This window comes from Scyliorhinus torazame, chromosome 17, assembly GCF_047496885.1.
Source record: "Scyliorhinus torazame isolate Kashiwa2021f chromosome 17, sScyTor2.1, whole genome shotgun sequence".
Lineage (NCBI taxonomy): Eukaryota > Metazoa > Chordata > Chondrichthyes > Carcharhiniformes > Scyliorhinidae > Scyliorhinus > Scyliorhinus torazame.
This window is the reverse complement of record NC_092723.1, coordinates 53,777,867-53,796,532: the sequence shown is the minus strand read 5'-3', so window position 1 is coordinate 53,796,532 and position 18,666 is coordinate 53,777,867. Positions and strand designations below refer to the sequence as shown.

The following is an 18,666-nucleotide window of genomic DNA, read 5'->3' as shown; positions in this document are numbered from 1 at the left end:
CTGCCCTGCTGGCATTGTTCTGCATTACAAGTCAGCTGTTTATCCCACTGTGCTAAACCAGCCCCCAACATTTGGAGTTAACAAGGAGAAATGTTGTTGCTTTCAAAGATGCATGGCTACCAGCATAGACTTTGTTCTAGTTCACAGTGGCGCCCCCCTTTTCAAAGGGAGGTTTACTGAAATTGGACATTCAGAAGTTATAACTGTCTTTTGTCTTTGTACAGGTATTTAATAAATAATGGAGTCAATGTTGCTGCAGTTAACAGTGAAGGAGAAATCCCATCAGATATTGCAGAGGAATCAGCAATGAAAGACCTTCTGCAAGATGAAATTAATAGGCAAGGTACAGTACGATATTCTAGAATATTACTTTTTTATGCTGGTCTTTGACTCATTTGTGAAAATGAGCCCATTGCTCGTGAGTGCCTGGAATGAATAAGGTGAAATTGTCCTGCTTGCAAGTTTAAAATCTTTGCGTAGTTGTTGCTGAGATGTTTTGTACATTTTACTTACTGTGGTACTGAATCTTTGCATAGTTATTATAATCTAATTGTGGAACACTGTCGTATTTTGCCCAGTTTGGACTTCATTTTTCCTCCGGATGGATTATTACTAAATTTGACATAGTGAGATATTTAAGGTTATGTCCTTTAAAGAAAATTTTTCATGATCATGAAATATCAAAGTTCACTCGGAAATGTTCCACCTGATTTACTGTTGAAATATCAGTACAGGTTCCATTTCAAATTGCCAGATATATTTCCACTGGATGAAACCACCTCCAAAAATATTGTTTGGAAAACAAAGGTAGTTTTAAGGGATTTATATTTGTATTGGTAAACGTTAGGAGTAAGGATAGTTTTAAGTGGGTTTAATTTAATGTTTTAGTGGAAGGGTAAAACCTATAGTTAAGAACGGGTTGTATTGAGCTCAGAGAGGGTTTTGGCTTGAAGAGTAAACTAGCAGTGGTTGTTTAGCAACTTGGCCCTAGTAAGGTAGTAAAGCTTTTAAGTTTTAGCTGGGTAATACAGTTGAAGACAGGGCACTGGAGAGTGAACATCTCCCAACTCTGCCAAAAGATAGACAGGACAGAGTGGGAGCTGCAAAGAGGCAAAAAAGGTACTGCCCAAATACCCAGGGAATTGGGACAGAAAGAATGTCTTAAGAAAGCATGGTAGCACAGTGGTTAGCATTGTGGCTTCACAGTGCCAATGTCCCAGGTTCGATTCCCGGCTAGGTCACTGTCTGTGCGGACTCTGCACGTTCTCTCTGTGTCTGCGTGGGTTTCCTCCTGGGTGCTCCGGTTTCCTGCCACTAGTCCTGAAAGACGTACTGTTAGGTAATTTGGACATTCTGAATTCTCCCTCTGTGTACCCGAACTGGCGGGGCTTTTCACAGTAACTTCATTGCAATGTTAGCCTACTTGTGACAATAAAGATTATTATATTATAACTGAAATTGAGAACCGAGACAAATGTATTCAGAAGAATTCATGGCAGTGTTAAACCGTGCCCTGAGACAATTGCAGTAATTATATTTAAAGTGGGAAAACAGATTTCAGAGGTAAATTGTTTGATGCTATTTTAATAACAAATAAAGAAGTACTGTATCATAACCCAAGCCGGGACTTGAGAAAACATTGAGTTATAATAAAATACGTCTTTACTCCCTTAGCTTAACAAATACTCAAATTTTATTAAATGTTTTCCCCCTGTTAAAACTAATTTGCGGTCACGTGACTCTGTTCCTCCATACTTTAAAAATAAAAGTAAAGGCCCTTTGAGCCAGGGTACCATTCTGTGATCTTCAACCAACTCTAATCGTAACATTACGAACCATAGATTTTTACATTAATACCAATTGAAACAAGGGAATCCTCACTTGATATTTCTTTATCCTCCCCCATCCCCAATCAATCCCCACCATTCATCCGTGGTTGGGCATATAAAATCAAGAATTACTGATTTTCTAATGTTTTCTATCTTATGTACACAACGGTGTTCTGAAATAATGAGGCTATTTTTCTTTGGGTGGCTGATGTCTTTTGCAAGGTGGCACAGGGTGAATGGTGCAGTGAATTGTGATCACTGGAGTGTATCAGTATTTGTTCAGTGTCCTGGGTGTGTGCCACCATAACGCTCCCAGCAATGCATCATTAATTTGCATGGGGTGCTTGCATGTGTTTTGATGGTCATTAATGTAGTAGACCATTGTGAAAGCTATCTAAACAAACTGCTGAGGTTATTTGTATCTTCTGATAATTTCCCCATTGTCTCCTGCCCCAGAAAGTCATGTGTTAAAACATGTTGCGATATAATCCAAGGTGGTGCAATGGTTAGCACTGCTGTGTCATGGCGCTGAGGACCTGTGTTCGATCCTGGCGCCAGGTTACTGTCCGTGTGGAGTTTGCATATTCTCCCCGTGTCTACGGGGGTCTCCAACCCCACAACCTAAAAATGTGCAAGGATTGGCCAAGCTAAATTGCCCATTAATTGGAAAAAAAAGAATCCAACCATCCTTTATTCAGATGTTCGGATAATCTGGCGGTAATTGGGGATAGGTAGGTATGTGGAGTTGAGGTTGCAGTCCGATCAGCCATGATCTCATTGAATGGCAGAGCAGGCTCAAAGGGCCAAGGGACTGCTGCTAATTTTTATACCCTTATGTTGTGCTAACAGTCTTCCACTTTTACTTGCTATATTTAATTAACTCAGTAGACACAATTTCTGTCATGAATGTGCACAATTGTCAACAAATGTTCCACCATTTAGTAACCAGTTTTTGAATGGGTTTCCATCCTTGGGTTATTACTTGAAATGAGTGTCTTGGTTTGATCTCAACTATTGAAACATTCCCAGGGTGCTTACTGGTGCTGTGCGCTTAACACTTGTTCAATTAAACTTGTCCTTCCTTAGAATCATTTGAATATTTATCTGAGAATTTTTAACGTAATTTTGGACTTTCAAATATAATTTGTAAAGGCATAATTGGGGCTTCATTGCTCATCAACATTGAGATTTTGAAATTATGATCAGACGCAATTTTAGCAATTGCTAAACTATCGGAAACAATAGGACAGCCAATATTCATTAATTGCAACCTTACTTACCTGACTTCTCACTATACCCTCATTCTCTCACGAGATTTCAATTGTCTTTCCAATCCATTTATGGAAATTGAGTTTGAGCTTCCCTGACAATTGTATTTTGTTCAAATTGATAAGAATGTTGTATCTAACATCTTTCATAGCCCCCAGTTTCTCATTTTTAACTTGCATGCCCAGAATTGAAACACTTTCCAGAAATCATTCTGGCAGTGTTGGGGATCATACAGTTAAATGCGTTCAAGAATGGCTTTAATTGTAAAAAGTTTTTTTTGCATATATCGACACAAGACGCAGTAGTAGGGGGGAGGTGGTGGCATAGTGGTATTGTCGCTGGACTAGTGATCCAGAGACCCAGGATAATGATCTGGGGAGCCGGGTTCGAATCCCATCATGGCAGGTGATGGAATTTAAAAATGCAATAAAATTCTTGAATTAAAAGTCTAATGATGACCATGAAACCATTGTAAAAACTCATCTGGGAAGACCCATTAGAAAAGAAAATCTGCTATCCTTAACCTGGTCTGGCCTACATGTGACTCCAGACCCACAGCAATGTGGTTGACTCTTAAATGCCCTCTGAAATGGCCGAGCAAACCACTCCCTTGTATTCAATCACTACGCAAACACGGAACAGGCATTTCCGTGAGTGTGCCTTCATCTCGGGGCCTACAGCAGTTCATGAAGGCAACTCGCCACCACCTTTTGAAGGGCAACTAGGAATGGGCAATAAATGCTGACCTAACTAGCAATGCCCACATCCCGTAAAGGAATTTTAAAAAAAGTACTCGGAAAATCAGTTCCCGATTTTCTGTGCATTAGTTCGAAAGATTTTAATCAAACAAATAAGTTTCTCATTTTAATAACCTGAGCTTGTGAGTAAGCCCCCTTTCAAAGTTTTGTTGACTTTTCGTTCTGTATGGTACCAGCTTTCAAGAACGAAGGTATCATTGGGCTATCGATTCCGATTTTGATCCTCCTCATGCACTCCGCTCACCCACACACACTTCTTCTATGCTGCAGCTGCTTGTTTGCTCATAACAGTCAGCATTTTCAACATGGAGCTATCCTGGAATCATGAGCACGAGTGACAATAATAGAATGACATAATTCTTCCTGACCTCTGTTATGATCCCAGTTGGTGTTATAACTGGATGGGAAGATCCCCGAATGGAACCCTGGTTCAAAAGATCGTAACTTGTTTTCAAAAAATGTGGAGAGAGAGAGAGTCACAGAACCGCTAATTAGTTTTAACAACAAGAAAAAAATCATTTATTAAACATGAAAAGTTGGATTATTATACAATACTCATTTACCCCACCATCCCACCCCAGCGTAACAATTAACATGCAGGTCCTAGGAGTAACATGGGTTACAAAATACATTTTAAGCTACAATGATCTCATTAAGCACACAAGGTGATTGTGGTCAAATACACACACTCTGCTCTGTTCTGAATTTAAGTTGGTGTCTGTGGATTTCTACTCCAAATCCCTCCAGATGAGAGTTTGAAAACGCCACTCCCAAAAACACACTTCAAAATCACCTCTCAGAATAATGTTTTCCCTTAGCGGTTTGCACTCTGAAATCCAGTCCAAGTTTTACAAATGACACTTTTAAACAAAGCTTTTGCTCCACTTTTAACAGCAAATACAGTATGGGATTTTATGCTTACTCCTTTATGATTTCTTTGTCTCGACTGTTTTAACTTTCTATTTCCAGAATGTATTAAAATTACATCAGACTTATCATCTACCTCTGAAGTCTGCTCTCCCACTTTAAATCTAGTCTCTTTATCGCAGAACACCTTTTTCTTCCTTGAATTCTTCTGAACAATATCTTGGTTTCTGTCCTTTTAACTTGAATTGCTGTAAACCTTCTTTCTGGCCAAATTTCCTGGTTATCTGGACTGTAACTTGTACTTTAGGAAGCCTGCCTCTTTGCAGCTCCCACCCTGTCCAGTCTTTCTTCTGGCAGAGTTAAGAGATGTTCACTCCCTGAGATCCTGACTCCCAATTACTCAAATTACCTAAACTAAAACTTAAAAGCTTTTTACCTTGCAAGGACCTCCAGTTAGTGAGCAACTGCCACATGTTTATGCTTTTTATTTATTTTTCACAAGGTAGCCCCCTCAAAGCACAATAGAAACCCAGTTGGAACTCAACCAACACATACAGCACCTTTGTTCATCATGATGACTATAGGTTTTACCCTTCCAGCACAAACATTCAATTAAACACTTCTAAAATTATACCTTATTACTAATGTTTACCAATACGAATGGAATCCCTTAAAACTATCTTTGTTTCTAAACACTTGCTGCAGCTGCAGAGAAGATGGCCAGCAGCAATAATAAGGAATTGATGTGTTCAAATCAAGATGGATGTAAAAAATTGAGTGCGCATTTCACATGGGAAACTTGGAAATGCAGAAAATCATTACTATGGTCTGGACAGCTTGAGATATCAAGTGTTATGCTAGTTTGAATATGGTGTGCATCAGGAATGTAAGTCCATTATTAAAAAATATATTTTAAAGGATTAAGCATGAACTGCAAAACATCGCTGATCTTGCCACTTGCTCATGAAAAACAAAGCAGTCGTTTAAAACTTTTTTTTCTTTTCCGTAAGCTTGCTGTTTCCACTTCTGCCTCCTAAACCTAAGCCTACAAATATTCAAAGCAAGATCTTTTAAAAATTCTTGAATTATTCATTGTGAGATATCTTCCCTGACTGAGGAAGTCAGTTTCAGGTATGTGTGCTTTTTATGCTCATATGACTGATCTTTCCTCTTGGCCTCAAGTTCTGCTTTTTTGATTGGCAGATCCCTAGGGGTAAATAGCAGAAGACAGTGGCTTGACTTCAAAAATCATGCTATTTTGAAATGAGACTCTAAGATGATTCTTTTCATAGTAATGAATGGTGCTGGGAATTTGCTCTAAATCCTTGGCTTGCTTCAAGCCGAGTGCAAAAAGTCACTCCGTTAATGGAAAATATAGTATTGTGTGGAATTACAATTCTAGCATTACAATACTAATATTGGAACCTATTGACACTTTAAATTTATTTTTAAACGCTCTTGAATTTTTTTAGTCACTAAAATTGAAACCATCTGTTCATCTGCACCTGCTATATCTCCAGCTCTCTCATCTTTCCTGGTACACTAACTCTGAACCTGTATTATTAGTTTTTCTCCCATTCCCTTGCTTGCTGTCTCTAAACTCATCATGTCCATGAATCTCATCAGCTGTTCGCTTGAACTCAATTCTATGAAACTCCCTTTCCTGGACTACATGCTGATATTGTAAATGGTTCTGTCCCAGGTCCTATTTTTCTTCCTTTGAAAGTAAATGTTATCACTCCTGCTTAAAAAAAAATACATGTTGCTGGAAAACAACTCTGCTCATCTAAAAATGATCGCTGATTGTAGTGATATTGTATTGTGATTTTGAGCTTTAATGCTTTGTGCTGTGCAATGCTAAATTGCAAGATCACAACTCAAATTTGTTTGTTGAGGATGGTGTTCAGGGAAGCACTTGGGTGTTGATTTATAGGAAGACTGAATTGCAGGGCCAGTTACTATTTGCTTCTACAATCTACTTTCAAATAACTTAAACTTTCAATTTGTAGCTTTGATGTGGATTCCCAGTTATTCCGAATGTCGAAATACCTTTACAATGTAGATGGCTATTTTTCATATTTCTTTATTTGCTTTCAGAGTATGGTTATTGGCAATAATGAACTATTTTAAAGGATCATGCTTTACAATGAGGCAGAACTAAGGATACTGACCCACCAGACTAATTGAAGGATTCTTTGTGCTAAAAGGATCAAGCAAATTATTGAATAGTACACTGTCTGGCTGCAGAAATTAACCTTTCAGCTATTGCCACACTTCTGATTATTCCGTTATCAGTGTTCAAAATAGTAGTTACTGACCAGGTCAATTGCTCAGACTTCTTTGACTAATACCTTTTAACAATGGCACCTTCTGCAGAAAATTGTTTTTGAGGTAATGTCATTATATGAAAACCTGCAGTAATAAGATCAAAACAACTTTTTAAATGTTTTTTGAAATAGATAAAAGCGTGGAGTAAATGAATATTTTTCTGATCTTCCAAAGCTTATTTGACTTGGTCTACATGGAAAAAAAACTACTACTATTTCACTTGTGTCATTGATGCAAGTGAAACTCAAGGCACTGCACTTGCAGGATACATCTTGTACTATAATCATGGGTAAAAAGATACAGGTTTATTTCCAGTATGAAGTATCTGTATTCAATAGATGAGGTTCATGAATGTGGCTTCATCACAATATATAAGAGGGGTAAAGAGTATACATTGTTATTCCTCCTAGCTGAAATGAACAAACCATATTTCCAGCTCCACATGTCCTTGTCCTGCTCTGTAAGTGAGCATTCAATCATTTTATTCTGTATTTACATGATATTTAATTGAGTTGTGCAGTTTTAGATGGGAATACATTATAGTAATTCCTCACTTAGTGTTGTAGTATGCAACTTTAGCAAACTAGGTTTTCCCTTTCGAATTGCTGAATAAACTGGAGTTAGATTCTTCTGGGCGTTTCTCATCAGGAAAAAAATGTTGAAATATTGTACATGTACAGTACATCCTTAAATTAAATAACTATAGTAAAATACATACAAAATATAAAATCAAACTATTCAGAGGTTTCACCATTTGAACAAACTGACAGTAATAATATAATCATTAAATATTAGGACTGGTGAACAGAATGCAGGTGCAGAATGTTAGGATAACTTTGGATGGGAAAAAGATCATTGAGAATGAGATTGTGGAGAGTACATGTTCTGTTCCAGACATATGAGGTGACAGAGTGATGAAAGGAGCAGGGATAATGATAGAGAGAGAGAGAAAAATTAGCAGTGTGAATAATTCATGAGGATACAACTGCTAAAGTATCCAGAACAATTGGGGAGAAACTGAGTTGCTCCTTATTTTATTAGGGCTGTTGTAACAAAATAACATTGACCGAGTTGACATTAAGTGAGGAGTCCCTGTACCTCCATCAGGAGAGTAATGATGGTAAACTGAACATTTGGTGGATCAGTTTTTACTGCATTGCCGCTTGGAGCAAATCTTTTAAGTGCTTTTGTGAGAAGTAATTACCTCATTCATAAATTTGCATTAAAGCTTTGTTTTGAGTTTGCCTTACCACAATCTCTCTTGATCAATGCACCATTGCACTAATTTGTCATATTGTTTGTGACATTGAGAGTTGGATATGCAGGACCTTCTACTTAAATACTGAGAAGACCAAGGCCATTGTCATTGATTCTGCCACAAATCTTGTTCTTTAGCAACCGACTTGATTATTTTCCATGGCCACTCTGAGGTTAAGCCAGAGCATTTATACCCTTGCGTCCTATTTGCCAGCAGAGATTCGATCCCACAATGGTTCCAACACCAAGGCCACAAACCTAACCGTCCAACATGTCACCTATTTTCCCCATTGCTGCTGAAACCCATATCAATATTAAGCTTGACTATTTCAACGCTCTCCGGCCTCCCGCTGTAAAATTGAACACACCCAAATTTCTGTCTATATGTCATCTGTTCATCCATGACTGTTGTGTTTGCTGACCTACATTGTGTCCCAGTTCACGCAACCCTGGCTTCTTTCCATCCCCTAGTTTTCCATTGCTCCCCCAATGTTATCAAATAAAAATGTTTACACCAAACCATGGAGCTGATGGTTTCAAAACTTGATCAAAGAGGGTTTTTTATTACGAACATCTCAAAAGTAGCGAGGTTTGGAGAGGGAATTCTAGAGCTTAAAGGCTCAACAACTGAAGACATGGCCAGAGCAGCACGGTGGCACAGTGATTAGTACTGCTGCTGCACAGCGCCGAGGTCCCAGGTTTGATCCCAGCTCTGGGTCACCGGCTGTGTGGAGTTTGCACATTCTCCTCGTGTTTGCATGGGTTTCGCCCCCACAACCCAAAGATGTGCAGGTAGGCGGATTCGCCACGCTAAATTGCTCCTTAATTGGAAAAAATGAATTGGGTACTCTAAATTGAAAAAAAAACTGAAGACATGGCCATCAGTGGTGGAGTTATTAAAACGGAATATGTACTAGAGGCCAGAATAAAGAGTGCTGATAGGTGGTTTGTGGAAATTTGAGATAATGAGGCCATAGGAATCTGAAAACAAATAAGGATGAGAATTTTTTAATAAGAGGTATTGCTTAACTGGGATTCCATGTCAACCAGCACGCACTGGGATGGTAGGTGCATGGGACCATGTGCATTTTTGCTAGCAGGTGCACTAGCAAAATTTATTGATATAAGGGACAACACAACTGAACCTTGGGTCCCCACCTGACAACTACTTGTACCATTTCTAACTGGAAATCATGGATCATCTGCAACATACGCAGTGGCACATTAATACAGCAGTAATAACTAAGTGTATTTATATGCAATCTTTAAAGCAGCTTTATTTCCACTAAAGTGAAATCTGACAAAAATAGATGCTGAAACAAAGGAAGAGATGATGGGGTGATTTGGCAAATAGAAATTAAAGGTAATGTTTAAGGAGGGCTTTAAGGGATGCAAAGAAAAGGTCAGGGCATTCGGCTGTAAGCAGGAAATACCAGGATGCTGCACCTGAAGCCAGAGTCACTAGTGATGTGGCAAATGGAAGATGAATGCTCAAGAAGTTGGCTTCAAAGGAATCGATGATTAGATATAGGTGATCTGGAATTGAGGTTGGAGATAGATAGGAACAAGACTTTGAAGGGATGTGAACACCAGCAGAGTATTTTAAATTTGAGAAGTTGGTGAACTGCGAGCCAAGGTACATTTGCAGGGGTGCATGGAATACACTGATGTTTATCAGTAAATAATACTGAATGTAATAAAAGAACAGTAGTGAGGCAAATGTCATTATCCACACAATTGAAGGTGGGAGGAGGTGATGTTTTCTCCCGTTTGTTAATTTGTTTGTCTGTAAACAATACATCTCAAATTAACAGATGGATTCAATGAAACTCTGTACGCGAATGGAGTATGGCCCAAAGAAGAACTGATTAGCTGATTAGTCTTTGGTGAAGGTGTGGATAGGGATTCAAATTCTGGAATTTGTGTGGATAGGGATTCAAATCCTGGAATTTTTTTTAAAGGTCTGTTGACATTGGGAGATGGGGTGAATTGACTATTTTTTTAGAATGTTGTAGGTTTCATTTATAAAGTCGTTGATTGTTTTGGAATGTTACGGATTGTCTCTGCTTTTCAGAGAAAGTTGTTGGTTATGGATTGGCTTGAAGACTCCTTGTTGTAATGGAAGCTCTTGACAAAAGATTTTTTTCAGCCTTGTAGTTGCACAGCATTAACCAGGCGAGGAAAAGCTTCAAAGAAGAGCTGCATAATTGTAGTGACTTTGAGTTAACACAGCATGTCGTAGGTATGTGCCCTCTACTGAGTGTCTTCTTCACTTGTTTATAGTATATTTCAAGATGAGAATCTGTCAGCAAAACCTGTGTGGCTGTGCAGCAAATTTTCTTCACTAAGGACTGACCAAAGCAAAGCGGGAACTCTTTCCACTAAATTTGTGCCTACAGTCCATCGGCTGTAATAAGTGACCTAGATTTGAAACCTATTTGGTAAATATAGACCTCCGGTAACACAGCTATTTTTGTTAGACTTCTTTCATGTTTAATTGATGTTTCAGCTATCTTTAGCACATGCTGCAACATGTATTTTCACTGACCTCTGATAGTCTTTTAAATTGTAAAATGCAAATTCAGTGTTACTCGAGGCCAGCTGATTAGAATTGAAATTGGTGTGTAGATTGCATTAGTTAAGTCATGGTTTTTGTGTTTTCCTCTGGTCTTGTGCCTGTAACAGAAACAAGACAGAATGAAACTGAATTCTTCCTGAAATTGTAGACAGGTGGGGCGGAAGAGGGCATTGGTAGTGAGGAGAGAATACGTTCAATACTGAAAATTCTCTGCACAGATTCAATTCTGTGGAAGTCACATACTGTTTGAATTGAGAGGGGTACCTGTTTATCTTCTTCAATTTTCCATCTAAACTTGTCTGTTCTTCCTCTCCCTCATTTTTAGCTGGCTTTCCCTTCTGTTGTTCGCCCTAACTACTCCACATGGTAGTAAGTCCCACATTCTAACTCGTCTCTGGGTAACAAAATCTATCCTGAATTCCTTATTGGATTTATTAATAACTTATAAATATGATCCCTTGTTTTGGATTCCCCACAAGTGTAAATGACTTTGTTTAGAATTTTAAAGATTAAGTCATTACTCTATCTTTTCTCTTGTACAGTCAAAATGGCACAGGAGGAAACTGTTTGGGCCTCTAGTCCATGCCAACTTTAAATGGAGCAGCCAATCAGTCCTATTCCCTTGCTGTATTCTTGTAGCCCTGTAAGTTTATTTCCCTCAAGTGCCTATCTGATTTCCTTTTGGATCACTGCCCTCCGCTTCTAATGCCCCTGTAGACAGTGAGTTTCAAGTCATTATCACTCCGTATTTTAAACAAAAGCTCTTCCTCACATGTTCTTTTTTACTAAAGGGAAGAACACTAGTTTGTTCAGATAGTTTAACCCTCAGTTCTGGTATCATCATTGTACCTTTTCTGCGCCTTCTTCAGTCCTTCCATATCCTTTTGCAAAATGAGACCCGAACTATGAACTGCTCGTGTGGTCTAGACAATGTTGTAAATAATTTTAATTAGTTCTGCTCTTCCATTCTTTTTCTCTGGATTTCTGCTCAAGTTCGCAATTTATCATCAATAATGTTGATACTAGTGTAAAATGCATGCCGGCCTTGCGAAAGTGTAAAGCCACTTGGAGCAGACAAATCAACCCAAGGAATGTATCTCTGCCAAGCTAATCTCCGCATCCAACTGCCAGCTTCAAATATTGCCTAACGTACAGACTCATCTTGTATAGTAGACCTAGGCTATCTGCATGTGATCTTAATGCATTAGGCTCCCAGGGCAGACCCCAACAGTGGCTAGGATACTGGAACAAAAACCCCAATATTTTATTTTGTTTTTAAGGTTGGGTGGAACGATCAATTTCGCTCAACGAGTGATTGCATGAACAAATAGGGCTTGGTTATATTTAAAACAAACTTTTTTACGAGAAACAATATTAAACCTATTTAACTTCAAACCCGAAAAGAACAGCACACCCGTACACCTACAACTAAACATACAGTTCTCAATCCAGCTTAAACAAGCAAGACCTCAAGTGGTACGTACTGGTTCTTATGAGATTCCTTTCTTAATCTATCTGAAGGTCTTCAAATGACTGCGTCACTTGATTTGTTTCAGTCTTTCCCTTTCTCTGGACAAGGCTGCTCCGTTAGTAAAGTAGTATCACTTTGTAACCTATCTTGGAAAAGAATTGTGGACTCAGTCAGCCACATGGCAACTCAGCTTCTCTTTTCTCAAAGCTTCCCCAAACTCACTGCCTCTCTTCCTTTATTTGTAGTCTCAAGAAAAAACAGGGTTGCCAGATCAGATATCAGACCTCGCTTCCAAAAGCCTTTCTCCAGCCCTTGTCTCTCTTCACAGCTTCTCATAAAATGGCCCTGTGCTTCCTTAGCTCCTCCCATCACTGACCTATCAATCACAGGCTTTTAACTCTTAAATTGACCACTGAAATCTTCCAATCGTCACAAGTGGCGCACTCAAGCAGGTGGTAAGATGCTTCTGTGCAGCAAAAACAGACAAGACCATTTGGGCCAAAAGGCTTGTTTCATGCTCTGTTGATGCTACTTAATTATAACCAGCATGACTGTGTTGAATGGAGTACAATCTTCCTTTTGTGCTTTCCCATAACTAGTTTAGCTTAACTTCGGTAGTAGGGAAGATGCTGGAATCTATCATCAAGGAAGAAATAGTGAGGCATCTGGATGGAAATTGTCCCATTGGGCAGACGCAGCATGGGTTCATAAAGGGCAGGTCGTGCCCAACTAATTTAGTGGAATTTTTTGAGGACATTACCAGTGTGGTATATAATAGGAAGCCAATGGATGTGGTATATCTGGATTTCCAGCAAGCTTTTGACAAGGTGCCACACGAAAGGTTGCTGCATAAGATAAAGATGCATGGCATTAAGGGTAAAGTAGTATCATGGATAGAGGATTGGTTAATTAATAGAAAGCAAAGAGTGGGGATTAATGGGTGTTTCTCTGGTTGGCAATCAGTTGCTAGTGGTGTCCCTCTGGGATCAGTGTTGGGCCTACAATTGTTCACAATTTACATAGATGATTTGGAGTTGGGGACCAAGTGCAATGTGTCCAAGTTTGCAGATGACACTAAGATGAGTGGTAAAGCAAAAAGTGCAGAGGATACCGGATGTTTGCGGAGGGATTTGGATAGATTAAGTGAATGGGCTAGGGTCTGGCAGATGGAATACAATGTTGACAAATATGAGGTTATCCATTTTGGTAGGAATAACAGCAAAAGGGATTATTATTTAAATGATAAAATATTAAAACATGCTGCTGTGCAGAGAGACCTGGGTGTGCTAGTGCATGAGTCGCAAAACGTTGGTTTACAGGTGCAACAGGTGATTAAGAAGGCAAATGGAGTTTTGTCCTTCATTGCTAGAGGGATGGAGTTTTCGACTAGGGAGGTTATGCTACAATTGTATAAGATGTTAGTGAGGCCACACCTGGAGTATTGTGTTCAGTTTTGGTCGCTGGAGGGTGTGAAGAGATCCACTAGATTAATCCCAGAGCTGAAGAGGTTGGGTTACGAGGAGAGGTTGAGTCGACTGGGACTGTACTCGTTGGAATTTAGAAGGATATGGGGGGATCTTATAGAAACATATAAAATTATGAAGGGAATAGATAGGATAGATGCGGGCAGGCTGTTTCCACTGGCGGGTGAAAGCAGAACTAGGGGGCATAGCCTCAAAATAAGGGGAAGTAGATTTAAGACTGAGCTTAGGAGGAACGTCTTTGTGAATCTATGGAATTCCTTGCCCAGTGAAGCAGTTGAGGCTCCTTCATTAAATGTTTTTAAGATAGATAGTTTTTTGAAGAATAAAGGGATTAAGGGTTATGGTGTTCGGACCGGAAAGTAGAGCTGAGTCCACAAAAGATCAGCCATTATCTCATTGAATGGCGGAGCGGGCTCGAGGGGCGAGGTGGCCTACTCCTGCTCCTAGTTCTTATGTTCCCAACCAATTGCTGTATTGAAACTGAACATTTCCGTTAGCACTGACAAATACAGACTAAATTCTCACGTGGATTCAGAAGTGAGAATTTATTTTTGATTCTGTCATTTCCATAGCTAAGCAGTTTTGGCAGATTTGCTGATTAAATTTGTTCGGGTGTTTTTTTCTTTGTGGTTGCCATTTCAGCAAAAAATTGTTAATCCAACCATAATTCCTCTTGTGATTCACCATGAATGATTTTATAACAGACTTTTCAATTGACTAGTAATGGTAATTATTATGTAACGGTTCTACAGTCTTATATTAAATGACAAGATGACATGCACACAATACAACTTGGTTCCCAGGGCCTGGAGTGATTGCTTTTGGTTCTAGGTTGCTTATGTTGTTGTCGGCTTCGGACCGATGCTTAGATTGCTCCCACCCCCAGTGAAAACATCATGCCATGTTTGGCCAGACGTGGAGCAACCAGTTCCAGCGCCTCCAGGCTATCCATGTGGGGAGGCAATGGTGTAGTGGTATTGTCACTGGACTAGTTAACCAGAGACCCAGAATAATGCCCTGGGGACCCAGGTTCAAATCCTACCACCGCAGATGATGAAATTTGAATTCCATAAAAATCTGGAATTAAAAGTCTAATGATGACCATGAGACCATTGTCCATTGTGGTAAAAACCCATCTGGTTCACTAATGTCCTTTAGGGAAGGAAATTTGCCATCCTTACTTGGTCAGGGCCTACATGTGATTCCAGACCCACAGCAATGTGGTCGACTCTTAACTGCCCCCTCAAGGGCAATTAGGGATGGGCACAGCCCATAAATGCTGGCACAGCCCATGAACAAATTTTAAAAAATAGCTGCGCTACTTCTGACCATCCCACAAAAGCGGTCACTTGGGGGTGATGAGGGACAAATGCTTTTATTCTTGTACGAATAATTATAATCTTGACTGTGCCTAATCTAATAATTGTACATTTAAATGGTGTCACATTTTTAGGTGTTTATTTAGCTTCCCATCTCTTCCAATGCACTGAGCAGTATTTGCATTGAGCAGTACTTATGTTTGTACCTAATTGATTTTGTCAATTGAAGATGACAAGATAAATGATAAAATTGGCCACAATACATCTTTTGTTAAATTGATATGTTTAGATAAATCCTTTCACAATCTCAGGATTTCCCTAGCTAATAATAAACTTTTAAGATCCAGTCACTATTGACGTAAAATAAATCTGGCAGCCAATTTGTGTGCAGCAACATCTTACAAATAAAAGTTATGAAGACACCCTAGGCTAGTGCGCGGTCGATTCCAACCCCATTTGACCCGGAGTCGCAACACAATTGAAATTAACTATTAATTCTTAGAGAATACCCAGGCTTTGGATGCCCAATAACTACATTCGCCAGCTTTGTAAATTTAAATGCAATTCACTTTTATTACTAATAACTATAGTTAAATTGGCAGCATATACAACTGGTTAACTATTATCTAATTCCGCGCCCCTCTTCAACTTGCCCCTCCCTCTAACGCGCAGGACAGGCAAATGCACTGGACAAAGAAGGGTGTAAAAAAGAATAATACGAAAAGTAAAAGGATAAAAGTCTGTTTCAGATGGACATCTTCCAGTTAGATGCCGTTTTAGTCTAGGCCTAGAGGTGGATGATCTTGCTTTCAGTCTGTAATGGTTTTCACTGTAGATTTACCAGGATTTCAAAACATCTCTGCAGATTCAGAAGCCACATGTAGGAAGCATTTCTTTGGAGAGAGAAAGCAACTCACATCTGCTTCTTTCTGCATCCAGTGTTCAGGAGCGTTCTCTTTTCTGGATTCTGAAAACTCCCCACCTGACTTGTCAATCACGGTCTGTTGCCAGGCAGGATACAATCCTTAGCCAATCCATTGGCTACCAGCCAACCAATCAAACCAAATCCCTCCGATCTCAAGTGCCAGAAAGTCTGAATTCTTCTGTTCAAAAACTCAATCTTCATAGCATTGTGTACTATTTTGAGTTCCTCACTTTCTCTGCTCGACTTAAAGGTATATGTCCATTAAATGATCATGGATCAAAAATGATAACGACAAAGTGAAAGAAATGGGAAATAAGTGAATCAACAGGAAGGGCCCTTACACAGTAAATAAAATGACCAGATTCTGTTTTTAGGTGCTCGGTCAGAGGTAGCAGCAAACCAGGGCATAGGGGAATATCCTTGCTCCTCTTTCAATGGCATCATTCATATTTATGCGAGAGGTTTGCCAAGCCTGTTTAATGTTGTCTGCATTTCTTACCATGCAGGTCTCTCAAGTGTGACTTGAACCCACAACTCTGCGAGTACTACCACTGAACCGCGGGTGACACTGGCAGTTAAAATGATGCCGTATAGTCTCAGCCTATTACTTTATTGTATTCTGCATAAAATTGAATTCTGTGTATTTCAACCAAAATGTAATTCAACCTTACAAAGTACAGTGCAAATTAATAAATCCCACATTATTGTAAACTTGTTTGGTGATAGTTAAATTAACATTTGGGGTTAAATATTGTTAACTACATGGAATTATATTAATTCAGTCAGAGTAGAATATTTATCTGCATATCTGAAGCTGGCGCATGTATTAGTTTACCGCAAAGTTTTATGTGTCAAAAATGTTATGGTCTCCCAATGTGAGTATCATCATTTGCATGAGTACTCTTAGACATTGGCAACACTTGCATTTAAAGAACTTTCAGACACACCTGTCCAACAATCAGAAACAAATTCTTTCCTGCAAGTATTTGCATTTTGTTTAACTGAGGGACAATACCATTGTAATGTACACTGTTGTCCAGCAAATGTCCTCCCTTTCTCACCCTGCTGCCTTGTATTAAAACAATTGGTTTGGAAGCCATAATAACATTGTGAAAGTACTAATATTGTTATCTTTGTTCTCTATTCAAAAGCATAGTGTCGGTGAAAATTAAACAGTTCCATAAATATATCTGGGCCAGCAGCTATGCCACATGAAATATTATAAAGGTGGATTTAAAAATGGATCGTAGCCAATGAATAATTTTCCCCACCTATTGCCAAAAGAAAAATTGGATGTCGATATGTGCCATCAAGGGGCTGTCATGTAAATTATCTAGAAGTCTAGATGAATTAATTACATTTATTCTAAGAAAATTGTCATCCCAGGTTTTTAAAAGAAGTCCCCTAAGAAACTGGGTGGCACAGTGGTTAGCAACGCTGCCTCACAACGCCAGTGACTGTGGAGTTTGTGCGTTCTAAGTGTCTGGGTGGGATTCCTCCAGGTGCTCGGGTTTCTTCCCACAATCCACAGATGTGCAGGTTAGATGAATGCTAAATTGCCCCTTAGTGTCCAAAGGGTGGGTGGGCCAGGGCAGCATGTGGCACAGTGGTTAGCACTGCTGCCTACGGCGCTGAGGACCCGGGTTCGAATCCCAGCCCTGGGTTACTGTCCGTGTGGAGTTTGCACATTCTCCTCGTGTCTGCATGTGTTTCACCTCCACAGCCCAAAGATGTGCAGGTTAGGTGGATTGGCCATGCTAAATTGCCCCTTATTTGGGGGAAAAAAATAATTGGGTACTCTAAAATGTAAAAAAAAAGTAAGTGGGTTTATAGGGCGGGGGGAATGAGCCTATATAGGGTGCTCTTTCAGAAGGTTGGTGCGGGCTCGATGGGCTGAATGGCCTTCTCCACTGTATGGATTTTATGATTCTAAGCTCCAGATTTACATTTCTTTGGCAAAACTGAAGTTCAGCTCCAAAATTCAGCACATTTGCTTGATAAACCTTTAGGATTCATTGTTTGATAGGAATGTAGTTAAAGGTATTTCGAACTAGAATCAAACAAAAGTGTGCAAATTGTGAATGGTCTTTTTCAAATACAATGTCATTCTAATTGGTAAGCAGAATTTAGATTCCAGAGCCTTTGCCTTCCAACTAGAAGATATCACTGTCAAATTCCAAATTTCACTTAAAATTCCTGATTTTTAAACTGAAATACTATATTTGTAAAGTATGACGGTTTATACTGAAATTTGCACCTTTTTGTAGCACTAAACCTTATGGTCAGTTTCTATATTGCAGATATGTTATAAACGTCATTAATCTTACAACTTAGTAACAACCCAAATAGTGCTGAATCTGAAAATTTCTGAGCTTCTACATTCCAAATTGCCTCATTGCAACTTTTAAGAATAATCCGTGAATAAATAACTTGAAACACAAAAATAGCCTCATCTATAATTCAATTGTTTTTTACAAAATTAATTCTAACAGAAGTCAGCTCATTTCAATTCACACTTTAAACAGTACAAGTCTGCCCTCTTGAGGTGCTGGTATGGAATAGAGGCTTTGTACTTGTTACA

At 39.2% G+C, this 18,666-nt stretch overlaps 1 protein-coding gene across 3 annotated transcripts in view; it reads left to right on the top strand.

Moving 5' to 3' along the window:
- The window catches only part of LOC140393875 (protein phosphatase 1 regulatory subunit 12A-like), a 323,102-nt gene that overhangs the window by 94,923 nt on the left and 209,513 nt on the right, over positions 1 to 18,666 (top strand). For all 3 annotated transcript variants that reach the window (XM_072480443.1, XM_072480442.1, XM_072480441.1), the window contains exon 3: positions 225 to 343. In XM_072480443.1, the coding sequence (XP_072336544.1) occupies positions 225 to 343 (119 nt within the window). The remainder of the gene's footprint in view (positions 1 to 224; positions 344 to 18,666) is intronic.